We start from the raw sequence: 25,633 nt of genomic DNA, 5'->3' as shown, positions 1-25,633 counted from the left end.
AACCCTTCAAGTTATCTACCGGAAGCTTGTCAACCGCCTTTGTCTCTCGACCGGTTGCAGTCACAAGCCTATCGACTGGTTATTCAAACCAGCAGAGGATAAATCTATCTACCGGTAGAATGCCAACTGCTTATCAAGATATCTCAAGACAAGTACTTATGACAAGACGTTCATTGCAAAATCTTTATCAAAAGCAGAACCGGCGTATCAGAAGATCTGTTGACTCTTGCATCGAGACAACAGGTTGCACTAAAATGGCAAAAACGCAGAATGGCTACAGATAAAGCATTCGACCGTTTATACCAGTTTTGGATCCTGGAAGTTGTCTGCATTTAAAGAAGTGTACGATCTTCATGCAGAATCATCAATGCATTTATGAAGCATTAAATGTGCATTCAATGCAGCATCAGAACGTTAAAAATAAAGACGTTGATGATTGACCTATATAAAGGGAAGATTGCTCAAGAAGTGAAGAGCAGACAAGCAACACGAAAAATTTCAATCAACTCAATCACTTGAATACTATCAGAAGTCCTTATCTGATATACTGAAGCAATACTTGAGCACACTTACAAGATCATTCACTTGCTGCTCAAATAAACCCTCGCCTACAGTTTACATATCTGATCTTCAAGGATCATCCTAGGGTTTCCAAGCCTCTCGACCGCTCTGCAGTTTGAGAAGCTCAACCGGACTGTACTCATTATTGAAGAGACTTGAAGCTACTCTGAAAGCTTCCACCAGTCTGATAAGAACTGAGAATCTTATCTGTGTAAATCTAGGAGTTTCGGATTAGGCATTGGATAAGTCCTAAGTCTGAAGTGGGTGTATTGCAAGACGTTGTAATAACCAAAGTCTTCTAGTGAATTCCTTCCTAAGTGGAAGAAGGGGAGACGTAGAAGGATTAAGCCTTCGAACTTTCATAAATCGTGCCTTAGTCTTTACTGCTACTTATCTTACATATTGCTCATACATCGTGTTATAATCTTTGCATCACTAAAACCTCTGAACTATTTCCGCACTATTTAAGTTGTTCAAACCGTTTTAGAAGTTGAGAAAACAGATTAAGTGAACTAAACTTCACTTGATCATTTTGAAAAGAAAGAAGAAAAGTTTCATAGTGTATTCACCCCCCTCTACCCTCTGAACCGATCCCAACACAAAACATGTTCAAAAATCCAAACATATTCAGAATAAAATAAAAGTAAGAAATCAAATCCGTCGTCGACGCCGTGTCCGGTCTATCGAACTCCGTTTTCGTTCTTCAAGTTAAAGCTCCAAAATTCCTCTTTCAGAAATCACGATCAAAATCTTTCTCTGATATGCACGTGATGTGTGGCGGCTCCCCTAAATTGGTCTGATAAGAAATCCTTTTATATCGCATGAAAAAGCCCACTCAAAATCCCAGTAGAATAATTGCCCGAAATAATAAAAACATTCCAAACAGCAACGGAGCGGGCGCGCTAGGAACGGCGCGGGCGCGCCTTCAATTCGCAATTCCAATTCTTCACACACAGCAGCAGCGCGATAACGCTTAATTGAGCGCTAAAAAGAAGCGCTAAAATTTGGCCCAATTTGAAAGCCCATCACTGTTCCTTCTCTTCTTTTCTTCTCTTTTCTTCTCTGTACGTTTATTTCCTTCTTTTCTTTTTCCTTTATTTTATTATTTTCTCTTTATTTTCTTTTCTTCCTCAACTCTCTTCTAAATTCTTATTTTCCTCTTTTTTTTCCACATAACTTCCATAAATTCCTACAACCACAAAAACAACAAAACACTCACATAAATCTGCTAGAAACAAATAATTAACAATTAAAATCATATATAAATTAAGTGTATAAAATACACTTATCATAAGGAACCTCTTATCAGATTAGCATTTCAATTGGACCAAGTTTTGCTAAAAAGAAATTAGTATGACTTTTCGGATCAATCTTTGTTACCAAACTAGTTGAAATCATCCGGACCAGATCAATTCCTTATCAGAACAACTTACACTATCAATTCAAGATCAATCTAGTTTGTTGGAGAAAATAAAAAGAGAATAAATACATTAATTCCGTATCTAGCTTTGTTCCAATTGCCCCGCGCCGTCAGTACTAAATTTGGAAAAAAAAACAAAGACACGTGGCACGCGCATTTTGTTAGATTGTCGGATATATTTGGTACAATTATGCTCCGGATAAATTTTATAACGTGGCACATTCTCTCTTATAAATACTCGAAGAGTACGCAGTTACATGCCTAACCTCATGGAAGTTTTGAATAATCATTCTAAGCATATATACATGTGTTCTCAAAGCTTTCGTCGCTACAAGAAAAAAGGCCAAAGACAACGCTTTTTCCGCGTTGTTAATGCCCCTGAAAAAGCGGTGTCGTAGCCAGTGTTGTAAAAAACCACGCTCAATCACAACGCGGAAAAAGCGTTGTGGTTTTCGAAAAAAACAACGCTTAAAAAGCGTTGTGGTATCGTTGTCGTATCTATTAAAAGCGTTGTGGTATTTTGAAATTACAACGCTTTAGTACACTAAGGAAGCGTTGTCATAGCTTCAATCCACAACGCTTTATATGCGTTGTGATTTCTACAAACAACAACGCTTTTGCAGCGTTGTCTTTTATACAATCTACAACGCTTTTAAGCGTTGTATTTTCTAGTATACCACAACGCTTAAAAGCGTTGTAGATTGTATAAAAGACAACGCTGCAAAAGCGTTGTTGTTTGTAGAAATCACAATGCATATAAAACGTTGTGGATTGAAGCTACGACAACACTTTCTCCGTGTAAAAAAGCATTGTGCTTGGAAGAGGTTGCATAAAAAATCATTGTGCTTTGTTGTTAATTTGTGCCAAAATAACCAATAAAAAACGTTGTCGTTAAGAACGTTGTTTTTTATTTTTTTTTTCAAATTTAAATTTCTATATAAATAATACTATTAAAATACATGAAATTGCAAATCTGTGGCAAAATATTCTCATAAAAAAGTATAGAGTCATTGTGCTGCAATATATTGAAATTGCAAGGTATCAACAAGCATTTAACGCTAGCTATCCCCACAAAGATGGTGCTGCAATATTGAAAGAAAATTGTTCCTAACAATGTAATTTTTCTGAATGCGACCACAGTTAGCGACGATCTCCTCCATCAGCAAGAACCAGACGATCTCCGCCACCAGTAAGAACCAGACTTCTGAAATACAACATTAGATAACACATGTTAAATATAACACATCATATCAAACCATAAATCTAACCATAAATTTATAAATGATAACACAGTGGAAGCATATCAAACATCATGAAACAGAAAATAGACTAACAAATGTAAACCTCATAATGACAGAAAATTTCAATTTCCAGAAACTTAAATCCGCTTGCAACCAAACCCATTATCATTTAAAGATACTATCAAAGAGGTCACTGTCACTCACCTTGTGATAAAGACAGCTAGAAAATTTCAGTAATTAATGTGCCAACGCATTATCTTGTTCCATACTACGAATACTTTTTCCAGCACTCCGCAAGGTGTTTACACAAACAATCTCAACTTGAAGTCTTAACTTTAATTTCTGGAACAGAATTAAGTCAGTAGATCCAGATCATTTTGACTATTCGGATTCATGATATGCATCGATTTTTAACAATTTTGAATCATGCAGATGCAATCTAGAACGCAACATGAGACAATGAGAAGATGAATTAAGTCAGTTAACCTTCTTTTTAAGGGGAATAAACCTAAAAGGTAGTGGAACTTCAACTATGAGGTGGGCTGCTGTGAGTGATCAGTGTCAAGTTTTTGGATTCTGTGGAAATATGGGGATATGCAGTTACAATGATTCATCCCCTGTATGTGGTTGCCCTTCACAGAATTTTTACTTAATCGATCAAATGGATAGCAGGGGTTCTTGCTAATAGAACTGTTGTGGCAGTCAAGCAGTTGGACGGGATCGAGCAAGGTGAGAAACAGTTCAGAATGGAGGTGGCGACGATCAGTAGCACCCACCATTTGAATCTGATGAGATTGATAGGATTCTGCTCAGAAGGGAGGCATAGGCTATTAGTATATGAGTTTATGAGAAACAGTTCTTTAGACAAGTTTTTATTCACCTCTGAGGAGAAATCTAGGAAGCATTTGAACTGGGAGTATATCGCACTAGGAACCGCTAAGGGAATCACAGACGCAAAGTAAAAAGAAGCATGAAAATAACGTAAACAACACACATTCGAACCAGTTTCAGAAGGCCTCGCCTACTGTCTGCTCGAAAAAAAAATATGGACAGTAGTTGCAAGGCCCAAACCATCAAATTCACGCATGTACTCCATGCACTCGAGGCTTTAATTAATTCAATGCATCCATGCATTATGATAGCGGTTGCATTATTCAGGACACAAAATACATGTGCATACCTATTCATAAACGTGTTCTTGTATACATTCTGTCAACTCTGAAAGCACCTCTTTAATTTCTTCTAACGAGTACTCACCTTTTGAGAACTGTCACATATATTATGTTAATAAAAAATCATATAACAATAACTTTTCAAATTTAAAACAATTTAGTTGTAATTATTTGAGTTAAGAAATATTACTATTGATCGTAGTGAAACGTTCTCGATATTCTCAACTTCTTGAATAATTTGTCTCATATATCTCATCACATAAAGACCACATTGTTTTGCATCTGGCTGCCAAGGACCCTATGGTAGTAGAGAAAAAATTTTGGTGACAAATTTAGATATTTAAACATAATATATTAAACATAAATTATGCATACCTGTACTACTACCCACATAGCATTCTTTCTACCCTTCCTTCCTTTGTTTGAGTTAAACAATCGCAAGACCCTTCAATACACTTGATATATGAGTTTTTGTATGAGTGAAATAAATATTTGATAAAAATAAATAAATATGAACTCACATTTCCACTACATATTTCCAATCATCATCACGAATGCGGTGACTTAAGGAATCCAACACATAAATAACATCCTTGTATGGTTGAATAACAGTGAGAATCCAATGATAGCTACGCAAAAAAAACATAATTAGTGCTTCTAATTCAATAAATAATCAAAATAAAGCAACCAAATTGATATTTAAATTTTTACTTACCCGATATTACATGACGCCAAAACTAGTTGATCAACCGATGCACCACTCAGTCTATCTGCTAAAGCACTCGCCCTTTGGTTCAACCTTTCAAGCTTACTCTTTTTGTCGTGTGTAGTTTCTCCCATATCCGAGATTCTGTGTGGATTCACAAATCTGAATTTTTCTTCCTTGTTATCTCCCAACATTTTTTTGTAAAGATACCTTTCATTGTAAATATAATAAAATAAAAATGAATGTAAGCAAAAATATGAAGTTGATGTATTACTTAGCTTAAAACCAAAAAACTTACCATATATAGGCAATTACACAATTGCGTGATATTGGCCCAACATGATACAAACCATCAATGTCCTCACAGTGCAAAAGAATTACACAATCATCATCGAACACCTCACGATCTAAACGCAGTGATATAAATCTTCCTTCACCCAAAGCATGCTTGCTATAACAATACATCATATGTAGTGACATTGGGACAGAAGGTGACGCAACATGTTTCTCTTTGGGTGGTGCCAAATCCTTCTTTCGAGGCTTCTATTAATTGTAAATACATACAAGTTAGATAGGTTGAATAATGAATAAAGTTACAATATCACATATACCTTATCTTGCTCCACTATCAAGTGTTGTGGCCAAGCCACATGGGTTCCAAGAGCATCACCCACTACTTCACATTCATTTGCAATAGGAAATGGCAAAGGCGCTGATTTATCAACTACTACATCAATAGAGACTCGGTAGCAATTATTTGGTAATGGAACCCCATGAAGCAACTTTTGAGGATCAACACAAATAATTGTACCATAAACAACAATATTTGTGCTAGATTCCAAAGTTAATGCAGCCGATTTACCCTAAAAAAGACAAATAGACATGTCAATAAGTTTTATTACATCTATTTAATATGACTCAAACTACTGTCATACCTGTAAAGCATCGGCTTTGCTCAAAATCAGCACATCTTCATAATCATTGTCTTCCATCTTGGCTTGGTTAACTTGATTTTTCACTGAGCAACTGCCTTTTTCATCCATTAAAATGTCGTGTGCACCCCATGTTATGCATCATTTCCTCAAGTCTTTGTAAACGTGCACCTTGTTCTGAAATTATTCTATTTGCTTCCATCAACTTCCTTTCATGCTCCTCGAGTACATCTGTGGGAACTCCACTGCTCTTCAATGTTCTGCCAGCATTGAAATATAAGGTTGGAGTGACATGACCTCCAATCCCCCTCACACACCCATCATATTCTTTGGTCTCAAGTGCTTTTGTAAGGATATCCTCTTTTGTCCCTTCAATTCTCAGCACACCATCTCTTTTTTGTTGGATATAATCATCCTGTCATGCAAATTAAAAGAATAATTACTAAAACAATTGTCATTTCAAAAAGCATGCTGATTTTCTAAAATGTGAATTCACTTACAATCTTTTGTACTCTTTGCGTCAAATCCTCCCCTTCAAAGTCTCCTGCTTTGTTGGCTCGTCCTTTCTTCCACATAATAGCCCTGTTAATGTCATCATCGTCACCTAATTCAGCCGCCTACAAGCAAGAAAAATACAATAACACATGTGAATAAATTGTATGTGAATAATTTGGATGGTTTGTAAAGAAATACTTACTATTTCAGATGCAAATCGTGCTTATCCCTTGCGTGAAAGCCGATGAGGATATACGTTTTGTTTTCTTCTATCTTTTTGTTGCCCACTTAGTTTCTAGTCATTTCAAATATGCGACAAATCAAATTTGAATAATAGTTAAAGAATGACTTTTGGTTGATTATGTAAAAATTATAAATAATAAAGAATTTTACAATGAAGTCTCCAGACATACGACTGATGACAAACGCACTTCAATCATCTTTTGGTATACCATGACCAGCAGGTGGCTCATACAACTCCTCAGGTTTATCAAGCTTGCCTAAAATAAACGTCTGCGTAAGATGGGCTTTGTATTGACGCCACTTACTATTTGCTGATCTCAAACAGTCCTTCTTCCACTTTGCGTCAACATTATATGACAACTACAAATAACAAAAGCGAGAATACATTAGAAAGATTTAATAACATAATAATATTAAATATATCCTATATTTTAATACACGATAAATTACTTACATTAACAGAATCCCATATCAATTCTTTAACATCTATTGGAACTTGCTTCCATGTCTTGTAAGAAATCTTGACCTTTTCCCGTGCAACCACGCCAATGTAACTCTGCATTCCAATAGCAACTTCTCCAACTGGCTGTCCCAGTTTGTTGAATGCAACATCCTTTTTAATTCCTTTAACTCTTTGTATTGCAAGACTATCCATTTTTGTGCGACCTCTAGGAGTTCTAGTGGTGTCGGTGTCAGCAGAATCAAACCCTGTGTTACCACACCAACTCTCTCTAGTGGCAGCATATTCTACTTTTTCTTTACCCTTGCCCAACTTTGCGTCTTCTATAGTGGCAGTATATTCTACTTTCTCTTTACCCTTTCCCATTTTTGCTTCTTTCACTAATATTTATTGTTTGTAATTGTAGAGGGCAGAACCAACTTCACTAATCTGATTCTGGAAAAAATTTAATCTGCCATTAGCAAAGTGAGTGATTCTAACAAAAAGTTTTAACAAGACTGAAGTTAACAAGTAGAACTTGTATAACAGTATAATACCACCAATACCAAAATTGTATGTTGAATTATACTTATAACGATCATCTCGTCTGCCTCGTGAACACCGTTAGATGTTCACAGCCAAAAACCTGCATCAAGAGGTATTATACTATTATACAAGTTCTACTTTGTGTCATAACTTATTCATGTTTTCATGAAGGTGTACATAACTTAAAAAACAGAATGCCAGTAGTATGGAAACCTGCAGCCAAATTTATAGGACAGGCTAAAATCTAAATCACCGCTTCACAAAAGCATCTCCCTGAATCGATCATCGCTTAAGCCCAGGTGTTTACGCAAATCAAACACAAGAAAGACAAAATTAAAAAGCAAAATCCTAAAAATTTCTCATACTCAAGAAATAAATATCCTTTCGAATTAACATATACATAAAACAGACGAGAAATAGACCTAAAAACGGGAAAAAAATCACAGAATCGGGTTCAGAATTCCAAAAACCAACAAAGTAAGCATTTTATCAACTCAAGATGATCCGAAACAAGGAAAATGAAAGCAGTTCCAACGGGATTGAGATCATCTACCAAAGCTTGCTTCAAAGTATTAAAAAGTTCAGAACAAAATGTAAGCTGTAAGCTTTACAGTTCAAACCAGATTTAGCCCCAAAAAAGCAGAAAAAACCTTGAAACAGCAGACGCTAATCAGGAACTGCTTTGGAAGGTTGGGCAGCTTTATATTTGTTCTCCAACAGCTTTTCAGAAGCCAAAACCTACAGCAAATACAAGCAATGATAAGTATTCGCTAGTTGTCGAACTCTATCCTGTAAACTTTTAGATTCATTATGTAATCACAAATAAATGCATTGTCTAAAAATAAGAAAGAAATATAGGCAACAACAAAAAACAAGAACAATTCATGTAAGATAGAAGTACTCTCAATATCCAAGAACTACTAATTTGTCATTGTTCGATTACTGAATGTCAAAAAATATCTGATCATAACTAACAATGTCAAACAAGCATCTTCAAAGCGTAAATAACATATCAATGTAAATTTTTTACAAACTCATCTCAAACGTGAAACTTAAGTACTTAATTATTTTCAACCCAAATCCCATCACAGTCTTCACGAATGCATGGTTCATTGTCATCTGCAACATCAACATCCATTGGTGCTAACCCTCTGCTAGAAGACTGATAATGCATTGCAGTTTCTTCCAACTCTTCACCCTTTGTGTATTCAAAGTACTCCCTACTTGGAGTCGCAAGTACAACACTCCATAAAGGATCTTCAGGAGCTTCAATGTAAAAAACTTGCTTCGCTTGGCTCGCTAAAATAAATGAATCAGATTAGTATCCAATTCTATGGAGGTTGACCAACGTGAATCCAAGATCATCTACCTTGATACCATTACTATTCTCCACCCAATTACATTTAAACATCGGAATTTGAAATTTGTGGTAATCAACCACCAATATTTCTTGTATTACTCCATAAAAAACCTTATCTAACACGATAGGATGTTTATCCTTTGCACTAGAAACTTGCATTGTCTTTGCAACTAAGCTGACTCCGGAGTTTTGAACAACTCGCATATCATCACGCTCTCTTGTAGCATAAGTAACCCCATCAATCAAATAACTAGAGTACTTTAAGACTTGCTTGGAAGGTCCACGCGCCATCCACTTTAATCTTTCGGATACTTGATAAGTGGAATGATCATCTACACGTGCAACCTATATTATTTATGTGATAACTTATTATTTATGCACAGTCATGATAATAAATGTACGCCAATTGTGATAATAAATGAACTCACACGATCAAGAAACCAGGTACTAAACGTTCGGTTATGCTCATCCTGTAACCACCTCTTGGACTTAGCCCTTTGTGGAAATCTTGCATTCAAATATGACATGTGTTCCCTATTCAAATTATTATTAAGAGTAAGCTAACATGTAGATTTAAGAAAACTTAATGAACATATTAGTAAGTGGAAGAAATTACTCGATATAGCGATCAGTGTCAACATCATTTTCCAATACATAACGATGTGCTTGTTGCAACTCATCCTCAGTAATGGATTGCACAACTGCAGCCGACAAAGGTTTAGTAATTTCTATTTGTCGATGAATTGTAGGGATCCCAATTGTGTGCAAACTACCAAGATAGTCTGAGCAAAATTCAACCGCCTCTTCAGCAATATAACATTCAGCCATGCAACCTTCCGGTCGATCTATTGCGATTTCGCACATAACCTTTCAAAATCTTCATGTATCTTTCAAAGGGATACATGTACCTATACCAAACTGGGCCACATAATTTCTCCTCTCGCACAAGATGAACTGTTAAATGAATCATTATGTCAAAAAACGAAGGTGGAAAATACTTTTCAAGTAAACACAATATGATCACAATCTCTCTCTGCAGCTCATCCAACTTTGAGGGATCCATCACTTTATTACATAGCTCATTGAAGAAGAAGCACAAACGAGTGATAGAGTCTCTGACATGTTTGGGCAAGACACCACGTATGGCCACTGGAAGTAATTGCTGCATTAAAGTGTGGTAGTCGTGTGACTTAAGGCCAACAAGTTTCAAGTCGTAATCGAAACAAAATTTTTAACGTTGGATGAGTAACATGTAGGTAATTGAATTCCAGACAAAGAATTCAAAATCTTTCTTTTCTCATCTTTTGTAAGTGTATAACATGCTGCTGGCAGAAAATATTTCTTCTCCCCCATCACTGGAGCCAAATCTGTCCTCAAATTCATTTCAGCAAGGTCTAATCTAGCTGCAATTCCATCCTTTGTTTTTCCCGAAATGTCAAGCAACATACCGAGAAGACTTTCACAGACGTTCTTTTCTATATGCATCACATCAAGAACATGTCTAACATATAGATGTTTCCAATACTCAAGTTCAAAGAAAATTGATTTCTTTTTGAAGGATGGTTTTACATCATCTTTCGTGGACTGAATCTTCTTTCTCATTTTTCCCCAATGACAATGAATTCCATCGACTTTTTTTAACACTTCATCGCCACTCAATGGTTTGGGTGCAGGGTTGAACTCTTGGTCCCCATTAAATGCCTTTCTTTGCCTTCGATAAGGATGATTTGCAGGTAGAAACCTTCTATGGCCTGTGTACGACATTTTCCTGCTATGTTTCAACCTTGTTGAATATGTTTCTTCACCACAAATTGGACATACGTGATATCCTTTCACAATACATCCTGACATGTTTCCATATGCAGGAAAGTCATTGATGGTCCACAGCAAGACAGCTCTGAGTGAGAAGGTTTCTTGTTTATATGCATCATATGCTTCAACACCTGTATCCCATAGGAATTTCAAGTCATCGATTAGAGGTGCTAAGTAAACATCGATATCATTTCCTGGTTGTTTGGGACCAGAAATCAACATTGTGAGCATCATAAATTTTCTCTTCATACACAACCACGGGGGAAGATTGTAAGTGATCATTAAAACTGACCAACAACTATATGTAGAACTCATCATACCATGGGGATTGATCCCGTCAGCTGAAATGGCCAATCTAAGATTTCTTGAATCAGCAGCAAAATTTGGCCACTTGTGATCTACTAATTTCCAAGAAGGTGCATCAGTTGGATGGCGTAAGTATCCGTCATTAACTCTTTTATCAGCATGCCAAGTCAGCTCCTTGGAAAACTCCTTATTCCGAAACATTCGTATAAATCTCGGAATTGGAGGGAAGTACCATAGAACCTTTGCAGGAACTCCTTCCTTTATCGTATCTTTTTGGCCCATCTTCCACCTTGACATCCCACAAGTAGGACAACTGTTAAAATCCTCATACTCCTTCCGGTATAAGATGCAATCATTAGGGCAAGCATGGATTTTCTCATAAGTAATCCCTAATGCACACAAGTTTTTCTTTGCATCGTAGAAATATAAAGGCAATTCGTTGTCATCTGGAAGCATTTCTCCTAACAAATTGAGTAGGTCGGTGAAACTTTTGTCACTCCAACTATATTTGGCTTTCAAGTTGAATAATTTCACAACTGCAGATAACCTTGTAAATTTACTGCATCCAGGATATAAGGTTTCTCAGCATCTTCAAGTAGATTTTTGAATGTGGTTGGATTATCAGCATAACTATCAAATGCAGCATGTACCATATCTATTGGTTCCTCGGTGTCAAACTTTGGTACATCTTCCCTTTCTTGATCACGATCATTCTTTGAGTTCTTCATCGCAGACCTTTCACCATGCCATATCCAAGTATGATATGTCAAATCTATACCATTAGAATACATGTGTGCCCTTATAGTCTCTACATTTTTCTTCTTCAGATTACCACATTTTGTACATGGACAAGATATTGCTTCCCGATCCTCCGCATTTTTTATTGCAAATTGCAAGAAAGACTCTACTCCATGCTCATATTCACTTGATAACCGAGAATTTGACATCCATTCTTTGTCCATTCTTTTAGTAAGTAACACTAGAGAGAATAAAATATATAATGTTAATATGTATATTTTCAAGCTGATGATAATCAACAGCTTGACAACTCACAGCTGGTAAAGTAATGTATATCTAGAAAATTCTTTGTTAAATCCAAGCAAACCATTAACTAATATGCAGTGACCAGCCTCGAAACTTGAACGTAAAAATTTAACTTTGTGGAAATCATTTAACATTCCATGCTTTGAGAAAACTATGCACAATGCACTTACCAATCAGTGATCATTGAGGATTACTGGACCCTTGAACTACTAAACACATAAGTTAGAGCTAGACTTATTTTTAAAGCAAGGAAGACACAGTAAATAATTATCTGAATTAATACTTTATGAATAAATAAATAAACCAAAATTTTCCTTCCAGATGAACAGCCAAAGGCATAAATTACACTGGACAGCCTTTCCTATTCAGATCCCTTGAATTTGTTCTCTGAAGTGATAAAAACTCATTCAAGTACGTTATAACATGTAAATAAGGTGTACAAGTTTTGAGTTAACCTCCAGAAAAATTTTGAGAAGGAGACAAAGAGAAATCCGAGTCTTAGATTTAACTCAGACGAAAAAAAAAAAGAAGTAGGGAGTAACCAGCAACACATCAAACTAGTGCAAAACAGTAAAATCAAACTCTTAACAAAAATGGTTCCACAATTAAAAAGATTCCGATGCCATATATATATCGAGAACACAACAAATACTGAAAAAGGGAAATATAGGAAGTGGAAGCCTAGACTTTGAGACCTTTAATGAACGGAATCACACAACAAGCACACCGCAGAAGTTCAAAAGTAAAAATTAAACCAAATCTCAGAACCTAATTAATAAATCCAAATCAGAAAAAAAAAATTGAACTTGGAGGGGGAGAAAAGAAAAAAAAAGTTTGGGTTACCAGCAACAGAAGTCAAGCAATACTTTTGAGTAGCCAAGATAGTTTGAAGCGCTCTAACCTCAGCGAATCTGCATACTTAGAATAGGAAAGGTTCCAATATTTCCCTAGAATGCAAGAGATTTTGTTAGCACAGGATTAGACACACTAATTAAGGATTGTAATTAGATTTATGTATTTTATAGAACGATGGTGCTGTGCAATGATTAGACCTAACTGATGAGTGATGAAATTAAACGATAGACCTAAGATTGTAATCCAACGATGGTGCTGTGCAGAATACCTAATCCAAAACCATAAATCTCGTTTTCATGCAAAAAAAAATTTAATTAGAAGGAAGGTACAAAACCTAACTGATGAGTGATGAAATTAAAGATGAATCTCCGATAAGGAAATTATGTTCACCGGCCATTGGCTATCGAAATAATATCGATATCAAGAAAAAGTACAAATCGGATGAAGAATTGGAGTTAATAAAAACTCAAGACATCTTATGAATGCCTTAAAAATCAAATTAAACTGATTTCAAGGATGAACCCAAATCTGAATTCCAAGCCATTTGACCCTTCACCCTTTCTAATTCGAAGGATTAGTCAATCAAACAGTGTTCTAACATTCATAGCCATAACACCCACCAATACGCTTTTTGTGGTACAGTTATATTTAATATATTTAAAGCAACTTGAGAGTTTAAAATTTTTTACGAGGTTGTACAAAAATTAAGGAAGAAAATATACATGATCACATATTTATCATAAATTAAATCTGATATGTTTTACTTATATTGCTAAAATTTTTAGATAATTTCATGCATTGACAAATTAAACACATAGATACAAAGAACATCTTTATGGGCAAGTCGGCTGTAAGTGCAAATTTTAAACACAAATAGAATTTATCTCACTGCTTTGCAAGAGTAATTTACGCCAGAGACTTTTATGATTTAACCAATAAGTAAAAAGCACAAGATGTCTTCATGCATTTTAAACAAGATATCCGTAGATCTTGTGTGCCAAAGATTAAGAATTTCATCCACAAATAAAAGGTAATAGAGGGCTGGGGCTTAGTAAACTTCTGAGTTCTGTGATGAAAATATTACAGGCAGAATAGTAAGTTTAAACCAGATTTTGTTTCAGAGAGTCTCAACACAGGAAATTTGCAACGAAGCTCAGCATGTTAGTGTACAAAAAGCCAGAACAGCCCCACCTCGTATATAGCATATCTCATATTGTATAAGAAGTTTGAATAAATGAAGAGGGTACAGAGGGATACTCTTCAAGCATACCTCCATGAAATTCTCGAACTGCGTAAACATTCTGAACATTAATTTTGCAAGTGTAATATTTCCCCTGAACAAAAATGAAACATCTTGTTCATGTATGGACTGTGAGAAACAAGACACAACCAGAGAATGATACTGCAAAAGGACAAGGAATATTAATACCAGGACTGATCAAAGTGTACATGGGGATAACGGACTACGACTGGTTGCACAGTAAAACCCGGGATGAATGTATTTTGTATCAAATCTGAATACGAACTCAAGGCCTTCGTCTCACCCACATAAGAATAAACCGTCCTAATTTGCGCAATCGACTGCACATGCGTTAAGTTAGCAAAGCAGCTGCGATGCCAAAAGAATCGAAAAATACATTTCACCCCATTTAAAAGCTTAGTAACTTGTGAAAGCATTTACCTGCTCGGCGATTATACCAGCACTTGCGTAGGATTCGCGACTCTTGGAGGTGAGTCCCTTGAGGGTATACGCATATAAACCCAATTTGGAAGAAAATTAGAGCTCTTCCACTGGTGGTTGTTCCCTCAAAAAATAAAAGAAGCCGAGGAAATCGATTGCTAGAAGCTTTTCTCTATATTCAAGTCCTAGAAAGCATATTTCGGTATCCCGACGGACGGCCAAGCGAGAATAGTTTCGAGGAAGGAAGGGTAAGAAGAAGCTCTTGGAGAAGGCTTGTCGGAGATCACTTCAAAATTCGTCTAAGAATCGAGCAAAAATCGACATGGGATTTTCAATTGAAAGAGAGAAAGGAGAAAGGCTAGGGATCAGATGCGAGAAGAGAAGGAATCGGGAAGGGTTTGATTTGGGGATTTGGGTAATATTATTTATTTTATGATTTATTTTAAATAAAAATAATAGATTTTCTACAACACTATTTAAAAAGTGTTGTTATACATGGAAAAAAAACGCTAATAGACAACGCTTTTTAAAGCGTTGTCTTTGACCCCAAAAAAAGTCTATTGCACAACGCTTTGTAAATAAAGCGTTGTCTTTCATAAATGAAAAACATATAACGACAAATTTCAAAAAATTACAACACTTTTTACTAAAAGCGTTGTCTTTTAGGTGTTGTGTTAGTGCATTTTTCTTGTAGTGCGTATTCTTTATTCAAGCCAAGAATCAGATCAAACATTCGAGCTGATATACCATATCAATTTCAGTGATCAATTTGTACACCAAATATTGTTTTTGACATAATATTAATTATCTAAAGAAACAATTTAAAAATCGATTTTCATTTTTTTTTAAATGTGACTTGCAATCCATTTACGATTTGTGAAGGAAAAATACACAATCACCTTCGCACACTGTCTTATTACTACTTTTCATACAAATCAATTTACATGTTCAAATTTTGATTGTTTAATTTGAATGGAATTTGAAATTGTACATGATAGATAAACAAACAATAAATTTGTGTATATCATTCATCATTCTTTTACATTTTATAGATGAATTAAAGATGGACAAATTTTCCATTATAAAACGAAAAACATAACGTAAATTTGAACTCTCTCCATTATATCATTTATCAAGCGCTTTTGAAATTTGAATTTATAAACCAGTTGAAAATTTGTGTTCTATTATTTTGATTGAACACAATGTTTTTCACGCCTATTCATTTTTTAAAAATAACCAAACTAAAACAAAATTAATTTATCCAAATTTAGATAAATTACATGACTAAAATTTAAAACAGATCAATTTACATGACCATTAAAAACGGAAATTTTCCGTTAACACTTGAATAATTAGAAAATTTTCCTTCTAAACCCAATTTTGGAATTAAATTTTCAATCTAAGCGAGAGCAATTAAATCACGGAGTTCATTCATATTGGACCTTATCATTATTAATTAGGCCTACTTTGGACTATATCACACACATGGCCTAAGCGATATCCATTTATGTTTTGGGTAAATGGCCTGCTATGTGCTTCAACGATTGGTTTCCTTTCCCTTTATATTCATATAAAAATAAAACAAAATCGATATAATAAAGATAATTTTATTGATTGAACATATAAACTGATATATATATATATATATATATATATATATATATATAAATGAAAAACATTATATTTCACATTGTTAATAGTCAGTATCAATGTATCATTATATCATAAAAATAGAAAATAACTTCAATTACAATTAACTATAAAAAAACTGATCATGTTACATTTTTAACTCCAAATCATCAATCAATCTTCCATAATTAAAAAATTGTCTAGAAACTCATTCTCAATCGAAATCATCAGTACTAGTGCATTCAATTTCGTTTGGGTCATAGTTGATCTTAAACAAGATTTCAACAACCTCTATATCAAGCATCTCTAGATACCATTTGCAACTTATACTAGTAGATGAAATCTTTAATTCTAATTAAATTCATTTAGACTGTGTATAAAGTAATTGAACCGTTTCGATATATACATAGTTTGCATTTGAAATCATCGAATTCAAGTCGAAAAAACTCGTATGTTAGAATTTTATTCAAATCAAACTCAATCTCAAATTATTTTGTTTGATAGTTCACGAGATATTCACAAACTTTAATATTTTATCAACAAAATAATTACATATTATAAATTCGTGTAACAAACTTTTCTTCTAAATTATATCAATTTTGGTTTAAATTGAAAAAAAGAAGTCAATTTGCATGATATGCCAACGTGGAAATCACGTGTGTATCTACGGTGAGTCACGTGGCAATGTGAGAGGGAGGCATGATTTGAGGATACAAAGATATATATGTACAGTTGTACAACACGCATTCTCACGTCCTTCCCATCATTTCTTGCCCGCACGAGCTCTCCTTCCTTTTATCTTTACATTTTATGATAAATATTTTTTTAGAAAAAATAGATATAAATTTTCATAAAATATTGTTTTCAATTATTATTAAATTTTTTTTTTTCAAATTTATGGAACGTCATATAATTTATTAAAATATATATAGTACTATTTCGTCTCTCTCATATGTAATTCCACGTTACATGCATGCAGAATGCTGCACTCATATGTAAATATGTAATATTTATCAGAAATTCCAAATAATTAAATGACTGATTACGAAAAATAAAAGAGAAATTTAATTTACATATATACGATATGATAGATGCACGATTATACATAAGCATGAGTCGCATGACCGTTTATCACAAATTTTTTTGGGTCTGAGTTCAAATTTAAAAAATTTTCGGGCCAAACAATAGGTTGTATTCATTTTTTCCCCCATGAAAGCATAATTTACAAAACTAAATTTGTGGATATGCAATCAAATATAAATCAATAATATAAACTAAAATCGATAAGCTATGAGTTATAAGTCATGATATTATAATACATTGACGCACCGCTTGGTGTGAAAGATAAGACACTAATTGATTAATTATCATTATTTTGTACTAATTATTGGTTCTAGTTTTACAAAAAGATTCAAACATACATCATTATCTCATCTAATTAAGTATATTGATTATCATCCATATATTATACATCGTTCATCATTCATCTATGAGCCAAAATGGTGTCTTATAAAATTAAAAATTTAATAACATAGCAAAAACTATAGTTTAAATGAGCAAAATGAAAAGGTATAGACTTTTAGATCGATAATATATGATCTGCACAAAATAATCCAATCTCCCCTCTTCTAATTTTCGGATGAACTGCGCATGGTGTTTCTGTCATGCCTCTTGAATTTTGATGATCCCTTAAAAAAGAATTTGATATCGTTGTATTTCGACATGCCGGAAATCATGAGAACTGATTTTTTCGAAGCGTTCGGGGTCTATGCATGTCAGCGAGAGATAGCGGAATCGAAATCAATATGCAAGAACACATGACCTTTGTAAAACCTCGATCACTTTAGTGTTTGCCAACCTAAGCCAGGAGGGTTTCCAGCTAACACCCACGCATATGTCTAATGACAGACAAGAACCTTTGCATGATTATTGAATTTATTACACATTGTTGGAGTAAAATTATAACCCTGGTCAACGGTCAAAGTGGGGTGTGGTGAATTGACAAGATTGCCACTGCTTGGGAAACAGCTGGCCACGTTACATTCCGGAGGGATAAAAAAAAAGGAGACAAAGCATGGAGGATCAAAAAGCAGGCTACCCCTTACACCAGTAGTATTATTTATGTCAGAATAAAATTTTATAATAAGATATTAATAATAAATAATTAGAGGGAGGGTGGAATTTTATATAAAAATTTTAAAAAAACTATATTATTATTTTTTATTTAGTTTAGTTAATGGGCTGGGAACTTGGTATCATTGACACATTTAAGGCCCAGACCCATAATTGTATTTCATATTAGACCACCAGGCACCAAGTCAGTCGTCTTCGTCATCATAATATCATCATCATCATCATAATAACTAGACTCTAGCTACCATCATGTGATCAGTTATTAACCAATTTTAAAAAGTTTGCTTTTAAAATATCCTTTTTTTTTTAAACACAATATCGTTACTTTTATATAAAGAAAGAGAGTGGATATTTTCGTTGGACGAGGTGATACCACATTTATTTACAATAAAAATGATATTTTTGACATAAAAATTAATATTTTTTTTAAAATTAAGTTAAAATAAGATATCCGTCTTTAAAAATTGACCCGTTAGATAACTTCGTGAGACATTTTGTGTTAAAATAACGTGTTTGTTTGGTTTTTTTTTTATTGATGCTAAATGTTATTTACCCGAACAAACTTGTTACTCATAAAGTTACAAAAAATAAAAAATGTAAACACATGAAAATAAACAACAAGTTATTATTAATTTTATTTTTAAAAAATAAGGCGAAAAGTTATTCTCAGTTAAGAAACTGATACTTGAAAACACAAATCAACTTGATTTAAAAATTATTAAAAACGGAAACCTACTCCAATGAGTAGAAGAAAAATTATTTTCTTAACACATGTAATTATTTATTTATTTTACATAAATATTTTTTACATGCATTTTACATAAATATTGGGGAAAATTGCTTTTTTGATTTCGTATGTTTGTCAATTTGCGATTTCGGTTTTTTATGTTATAATATTTCAATTTTAATTGGTTATGTTTTTTGTTTGATATTTTAATCTTTTTTTTCGACGTGACATTAATAAAGTACAAATGTAGCGTTGATGCGGAGCTAGCGGACGTACATATATTGTTACATCAACATTGTCGATGAAAAAGACTGCCAAAAATCACAAGATGAAATACTAAAACTGAAATGTGAAAACATAAAAGATCGAAATCACAAAGTAACAATTATTTGATCAAAACACATTCTGATTCTTTTTTGACGGTGCAAACAGTCGCCAAATCAGGAGAGAATTTTAGCTACATTAGAGCCTTAGCTGAAGAAGTCAAGACCCTTATTGCAGGCCGCTCAAGCATAAAGCTAACACATAATAGAAGAACGACGAATATGATCGCGCACATTAATATTGTTTATTTTTTTTTTGCCCTTTCTTCCGTTTCTTCCTTTTTTGAGAGTTAGAGAATTTTCTGTTTTGGTTTGGTAACCATGTAATGGACGATTTATCTCATTTACAATAAAATTATAAGTTTTACCGTAAAAACTGATGCGTGATATTACTAATATGTGCTGCTGAAACACTTTTATTATTATTTTCCCACAATGTTTATGTAAAATTGTAGTTAAAATATCGAATCCTTAAATAATTAATATAAATCCGTTCAAATTGTAGTTTTGAATAATTTACGAATCATGGACCCAATTAATATCTTTTCCCGATATATAAATCGTTTCAAAGCATTTATTATGATAATCATTTAAAATCCATAATATTCTTTCAAACAAATAACTCTAAAACGGATTCTTGAATCCGAACCGTACCCGATAAGTCAAATTTCTACCACAACGAACCACTTAAATTGACACTACAACTTAACTTAACCCAAACACCGACTAAACTTTTTGTATCAACCCAACTACATGTACATATTTAGTATTAATTAATTAATTTGTTGGCACATTTAAAAAAAATAAAAATAGAAAATAGAAAAGAAAAGAAAGCATTAAGGTAGCACGTTGGGGTTAGATGTTGGCCTCAACCCCAGATTGAACAGAATCCATCTGTCTGCCCTTCTGTCACCCTTTATTATATTCCCTTAAAAAACATAAATCCCCACATTACATACATATATATCTATACCCTTATATCTATCCATTTTCCATACACTTATCTTTCTCATTCCTACACTTCCAATAAATCCGGTTGTTTCCTGAGACGACACGACGGCGATGACGATGATGATGGTCGTTAACAACAACAACATCAACAACGGCAACGTCGTTGATACGACGTTGACTAAAGTTTTCGTCGGAGGGCTGGCGTGGGAGACTCCCAAAGAAGCCATGAGAGATCACTTCCACAAGTATGGGGAGATTCTTGAAGCCGTCATCATCTCCGACAAGCTCACCGGCAGATCCAAAGGCTACGGCTTCGTACGTACCCCTCCAATATATATATATATATATATATATATGATCCTATTTAATTATTACAAAGTGTTTCTACGTAAAATTAATGCTCACGTTTTGTGTCGTGCAAATGTGTATATAGGTGACTTTTAAGGATGCGGAGGCGGCTCGGAAGGCCTGCGAAGACGCCGCGCCGATCATCAACGGGCGGCGAGCCAACTGCAACCTGGCTGCGCTCGGCGCCAAGCGTCCCAAGTCGGCCACCAACGCCGCCGCCGCCGCCACGAATCCTCCTCCCCCTCCTCCTCCGCCTCAACAAGCTGGTAAACAATGCCATATGTTGATTTCATAAATACACGTACACATACGTATAGGCGTGATTTTTCGATATATCGTATCAAAAATATTGATATGAAAAAAATTCATACCGATACCGATACAGAAATTCTAAAATTTTGGTACGGAAAAAATTCATATTGATATCGTATAGATATTGAAAAAAAAAAATAGGTATATCGAAAAAATGTCGGTACGGTATGCCAAAAACTCGGTATTTTGATCCGGTATGTCAGCCCTACGGATACGTATACAATTCATTAAGTTTTTAAACGATTTGTCAATATAGATGTTTTTAAATCTAAATAAATCATACATTTTACTGTATTGATTATTGTTTTTTATTTAAAAAAATTTATTTCAAAACTATGTGTCATGCCAAAATAGCAACTTTAAGAAGAGAATATCATATTTAATGGGATTTGCCACCATAAGGTGAGTTGTCATAACGATAATTATATATTAATCGCACAGTAAATTGGATTTGTATATCTTGGGTATTTTATTACGTCACATGCACACTCAATAATTAAAATCTTCAATTGTGAAATATTGACTCATTTAATAAATTTCTTTGGGTAAATTAATCAATAAAAATATTTTGCATTAAATAAAAACAGCAAGATTATTTATTATATAGTTATTATTATTAATTTTGCTTTTTCTGTTTTAGTTAATTTTGAAGGACCAAACATTGGATCGAGAGTCACGGTACCATATGCACAAGGAAATCAGGTGCAATGGTACTATCCCACAAGGGCCCAAGCCATGGCTTCGCCATTTTCGCACCAGCACCAAGCCATCCCTTACTATGGCTACACCCCGACCTACGTCGCAACCGCCGATTACAACTACAACCATGTAAGTATATGTGTATGTACACATAATGTATTTATCTCAAAATTCTTAAAAGAACAATTCAAAATTCAACCGCTAAATTTCTACATGCATATTTACAAATATTGTACATGCAAATTTGTTGAGATTGCATTTGGATCGAAGAATAAGTTAGTTTATATAGAACAATTTCAAGTTTATCACGTACACTCGCATTAGCGTATTTATATATCCATGGTAATTTCTAATATATTTTTATTATGTAGTGTATAGACGGTGCAAATGAATATGGAATAATGGATGTCAAATATCTCAATCTCATCAACATATACTATATAGTTGTTCTTATTTATTAATATTATTTATTTATTGTTTGATGTTTGTTTTTATTATTATTTTTGGGTGCAGAAATTAGGATTCCATGGTGGGACCTACATGAATGGGCAATTCTCTCAAGTGTATCCAGCAGGTCAGGCCATGATTGGTGGGAACACATATATGCCCATGTACCCTCTCTACCATTTCCAGCAATCACACACATTGGGCCTTCCGGCCCATATGTTTTCACAGACAGCATCAGGCCCAATACCTCTCATGTCCAAGCCCACATCTATTCCTCCTCCTAATGCAGGTAAAAATCAACTAATTTGTGTGGCCAATCATAATATTTTCAAGATTCATATCTAAATATCATAATTTGGCTCATATGTACGTCCAAAACACATTTCAAAAGGTGTATTTACATTTAGGTATTGCAAGTTTACACACACGTACACATACCTATGATGAGTATCCGTTGAAGTGACGTCATGTACATCCAATAGATGGACAGTACTCCAATCGATAATCACATAGATAACTACGGCTGGTGTTTACCATATCAAAATACTCTCTAAATATATTTATAATATTTGTATATGATCATGTGCTAAGAAGAAGAATCTTAATCTGGAATCACATGGTGCAAAAAGGGCCTAACATGACCATGTGAATAGCTTATGGAATCAATGGATGTAAAAAAAAATTTGTCATTTTACATTTGGAACTTTAATAGCTGTCAGATTTCATAATAATAATAATTTATAAATCCCCATTTGCAGTTTGCATGGCTGTAGAATAAAATAAGGCAGTGTTTGGGGAACATGAAAGAATGGTGGATAAGAGCAGATAGGCGAAAGGATAAAAGGGAAGGTTGGTGGCTTCTGATCAGAACAAGTTTATTAGCAGACATCTGCAGTGGCTCTTCTTTCCAAATTTATTATTATTATTATTTTATTTTATTTTTTAGGCATTTAGAATTCACATTTATTCATTGTTATCTGTCTATTTCAAGAAATGTCTAACGTTATTATAACTTCAATTGGTCTTGTAATGAGTATTTTCTCACATTTCCCAATTGCAAATGAAGTCTCACTTGGAATTGGGGGCATTAATATTTACTGTAATATTAGGCGCGCGGAATGGTCATTAGATATAGACGTTGATTTTCATGGCTTGTCCCAACTCGATCGTAATCATAGAGTTTGTCGCTACATGTGATTCGTCAAAATCGATCATCGTTGGAACTTTATTTCTTGAAAATTTATCCTCGGGGACAAATTTGCTTTAAATTTCCAAACAAAACTTAAAATTATTTTCAGTTTTTATCAGGAAAATATTTGTTTATTTTTTTTTAATTCATAAAGAAACAAGAGCAAATTGGTGATAAATCCCTAAACCCAAACTTGACTTTGCCCTATCTCCCTACTCATAAGATTCTTTGCAATAGCTCCCTAGGACCACAAAACTTGAATATTTAATTGTTTAATTCTTGTGCTGGATTTATGCTTTTTTATGCTTAAAATCTAAAGACTTTACGCTAAAATCTGAAGATTTTGTGCTTATTCATGGTACAAAGAATTATCCGTAAAAATGATATCAAAGCCTTAGGTTAATTATTCAAACATAATATTATTCGTTAATTCATGATTTTCTTTGTTGAGAATAAGATTTTTTTCAAAAGATGACTTCAAACGAAGGTTTGAATCAAGAGGATTTTATTCAAATTTCCTATAAACAAGTTAATCTATTCACAGAAGATTACTTACAACAGGTTGTGATTAATGCTCTTAATTTTGAAGAGATAAAGAAAAAATGATTTCTAACTCTGAATTTTTAGAGATTACCCCAGATTCCTCTAAACTCTCCGGAGATCTTAGAGAAATTCAAAATACGGTACAATATTACAGCAATCAGCTGTATGAAATACCTCGACAAATTGAAAAAATCCTTAAGAAACAAGAAGAAATTTTTGAAAACCTAAAAGATCTTCAAAATAAAATCATAAATCTAGAACACACTTCGGGTTCTAGAAAAGAAAATACAGGAGGAAGGTTACCACTCTCATTTTGTACCGAACCTTTGTTACATCAGAAATATAAAACCAAAATGGTCCAAAAACCTTTAACCAATGATGAAATGATGATTAATCTTATAAAAGCAGTATCAGAGAAAAATACTATCTGATGACTACTTTAGAAAGATTAAATCTCGAGGATCTACAAGATCTTGCGGATTTTTTTGCGAATCTCAAAGTAGTAGATCTAAAAATGAATTCCCCTGAAGGTGAACAACCCATAGGAAATCCTCCAAGATATGTGGTTAAAACAGAAGAACCACATAGTGAGTTCCAGGTTGGAGAAAATTCACATCCAGCAGGAACCAGATCGAGAAGGAGTAAAATCCCACTCCATCAAACTCCTTACGGAAAAACTATTTTAGATCCAATACATCCTTACGGGGTTATGTTAAACCTTGATGTTTTGGACTTCAAAAACAGAAAAGATCTTATAGATGATTGGACGTCAGCTATGAGAATAGCAGCAGAGACATTAGATCTCAATAAAGAAAGATTCATTAAACTTCTAGAAATGAGTCTAATGGGGATCTGTTACGATTGCATGGGAGATGACTATGCCAGAAACTAAGGAATCAATCTTAGCAGGAGAATCCCTCAGCGAGATTGGAGAAAGAATGGTCACCCTATTTAAAGCACAATTCATAGGGGTAGACTATTTTAATAATCAAGATATAGAGAAAAAGAGAAGATATACTCAAGCTCTTTATAGCCTCGAGTTACATAATATCTGCTTAGTTGATGAATACATTATGTTATTCACTAAATACAGATGGAATTCGGGAGTCGAGGAAAATATAGCTATTCAGCTATTTTTTGCAAAAATGCCAAGTCCCTGGAGAGAAATGCTGATTAAAGAGAAATCTTGATACATTGGCAAGACGTGCCTCCTTTTTGAAAGGAAAATTAGCAGAATGGTGCCATATGGCAGCATTACAGAAGAACTACAAGAAAATAAAGGGTATAGATAAGCGTACACCTTTGTGTTGTAGAGAAAATGATCTTCCAACGATCATTGGAAACAGATCACAAGGATTTAAAAGGAATAAATTCAGAAATAATCTCTATAATAAAAGAATGAAAAGTTCTTGGAAACCAAGAACATTTTGTTCCAAACAAAAGGCCAGATCCTATAGATCAGGTAGAAGAAGTGGACCTACAAGAACATCCCCAGCAACAGGCTCATCACAAAGCAGGG

At 34.1% G+C, this 25,633-nt stretch overlaps 3 protein-coding genes across 3 annotated transcripts; 1 reads left to right on the top strand and 2 right to left on the bottom strand.

Annotated features, from left to right (window-relative positions):
- Positions 1-3,121: 3,121 nt before the first annotated feature.
- Positions 3,122-6,134, bottom strand: LOC140860927 (uncharacterized). The gene is made up of 6 exons (XM_073263925.1): positions 6,036-6,134; positions 5,712-5,963; positions 5,399-5,643; positions 5,110-5,310; positions 4,916-5,023; positions 3,122-3,185 (listed from the first exon to the last, which is right to left on the bottom strand). Exons 1-6 carry the CDS (start codon positions 6,090-6,092, stop codon positions 3,122-3,124), a joined length of 927 nt encoding a protein of 308 aa, XP_073120026.1. The 5' UTR covers positions 6,093-6,134.
- A 2,287-nt stretch (positions 6,135-8,421) lies between these two features.
- Positions 8,422-12,195, bottom strand: LOC140860926 (uncharacterized). The gene is made up of 8 exons (XM_073263923.1): positions 11,781-12,195; positions 10,352-11,694; positions 9,983-10,277; positions 9,732-9,897; positions 9,544-9,649; positions 9,157-9,460; positions 8,831-9,054; positions 8,422-8,493 (listed from the first exon to the last, which is right to left on the bottom strand). The coding sequence occupies exons 1-8, from the start codon at positions 12,193-12,195 to the stop codon at positions 8,422-8,424; spliced, it is 2,925 nt and encodes a 974-aa protein (XP_073120024.1).
- An 8,410-nt stretch (positions 12,196-20,605) lies between these two features.
- On the top strand, positions 20,606-23,426 carry LOC140866634 (probable RNA-binding protein ARP1). Its single transcript, XM_073271662.1, has 5 exons — positions 20,606-20,891; positions 21,010-21,190; positions 21,877-22,064; positions 22,449-22,671; positions 23,141-23,426. The coding sequence occupies exons 1-5, from the start codon at positions 20,688-20,690 to the stop codon at positions 23,158-23,160; spliced, it is 816 nt and encodes a 271-aa protein (XP_073127763.1). The 5' UTR covers positions 20,606-20,687; the 3' UTR covers positions 23,161-23,426.
- Positions 23,427-25,633: the final 2,207 nt, after the last annotated feature.

The sequence above is a fragment of the Henckelia pumila genome, chromosome 4 (genome assembly GCF_033568475.1).
Source record: "Henckelia pumila isolate YLH828 chromosome 4, ASM3356847v2, whole genome shotgun sequence".
Taxonomy (NCBI): Eukaryota; Viridiplantae; Streptophyta; class Magnoliopsida; order Lamiales; family Gesneriaceae; genus Henckelia; species Henckelia pumila.
The sequence above is the reverse complement of the archived record's forward strand: the minus strand, read 5'-3'. Positions and strand labels throughout refer to the sequence as shown.

Bases quoted from the DNA above. Each gene is read 5' to 3' on its own strand.
- LOC140860926 (XM_073263923.1), bottom strand. From the start codon at position 12,195: ATGGACAAAGAATGGATGTCAAATTCTCGGTTATCAAGTGAATATGAG. The intron at 11,695-11,780 runs GTTATCTGCAGT...TCAATTTGTTAG, and splicing joins GGATGCAGTAAATTTACAAG to GAGAAATGCTTCCAGATGAC. The intron at 9,898-9,982 runs GTTATGTGCGAA...AATTTTGCTCAG, and splicing joins ATACATGAAGATTTTGAAAG to ACTATCTTGGTAGTTTGCAC.
- LOC140860927 (XM_073263925.1), bottom strand. From the start codon at position 6,092: ATGGAAGACAATGATTATGAAGATGTGCTGATTTTGAGCAAAGCCGAT. The intron at 5,644-5,711 runs GTATATGTGATA...TACAATTAATAG, and splicing joins TGATAGTGGAGCAAGATAAG to AAGCCTCGAAAGAAGGATTT. The intron at 3,186-4,915 runs GTGAGTTCATAT...GTTGTATTTCAG, and splicing joins TGGAAATATGTAGTGGAAAT to AAGTCTGGTTCTTACTGGTG.
- LOC140866634 (XM_073271662.1), top strand. From the start codon at position 20,688: ATGACGATGATGATGGTCGTTAACAACAACAACATCAACAACGGCAAC. The intron at 21,191-21,876 runs GTAAACAATGCC...TTTCTGTTTTAG, and splicing joins TCCTCCGCCTCAACAAGCTG to TTAATTTTGAAGGACCAAAC. The intron at 22,672-23,140 runs GTAAAAATCAAC...CCCCATTTGCAG, and splicing joins TATTCCTCCTCCTAATGCAG to TTTGCATGGCTGTAGAATAA.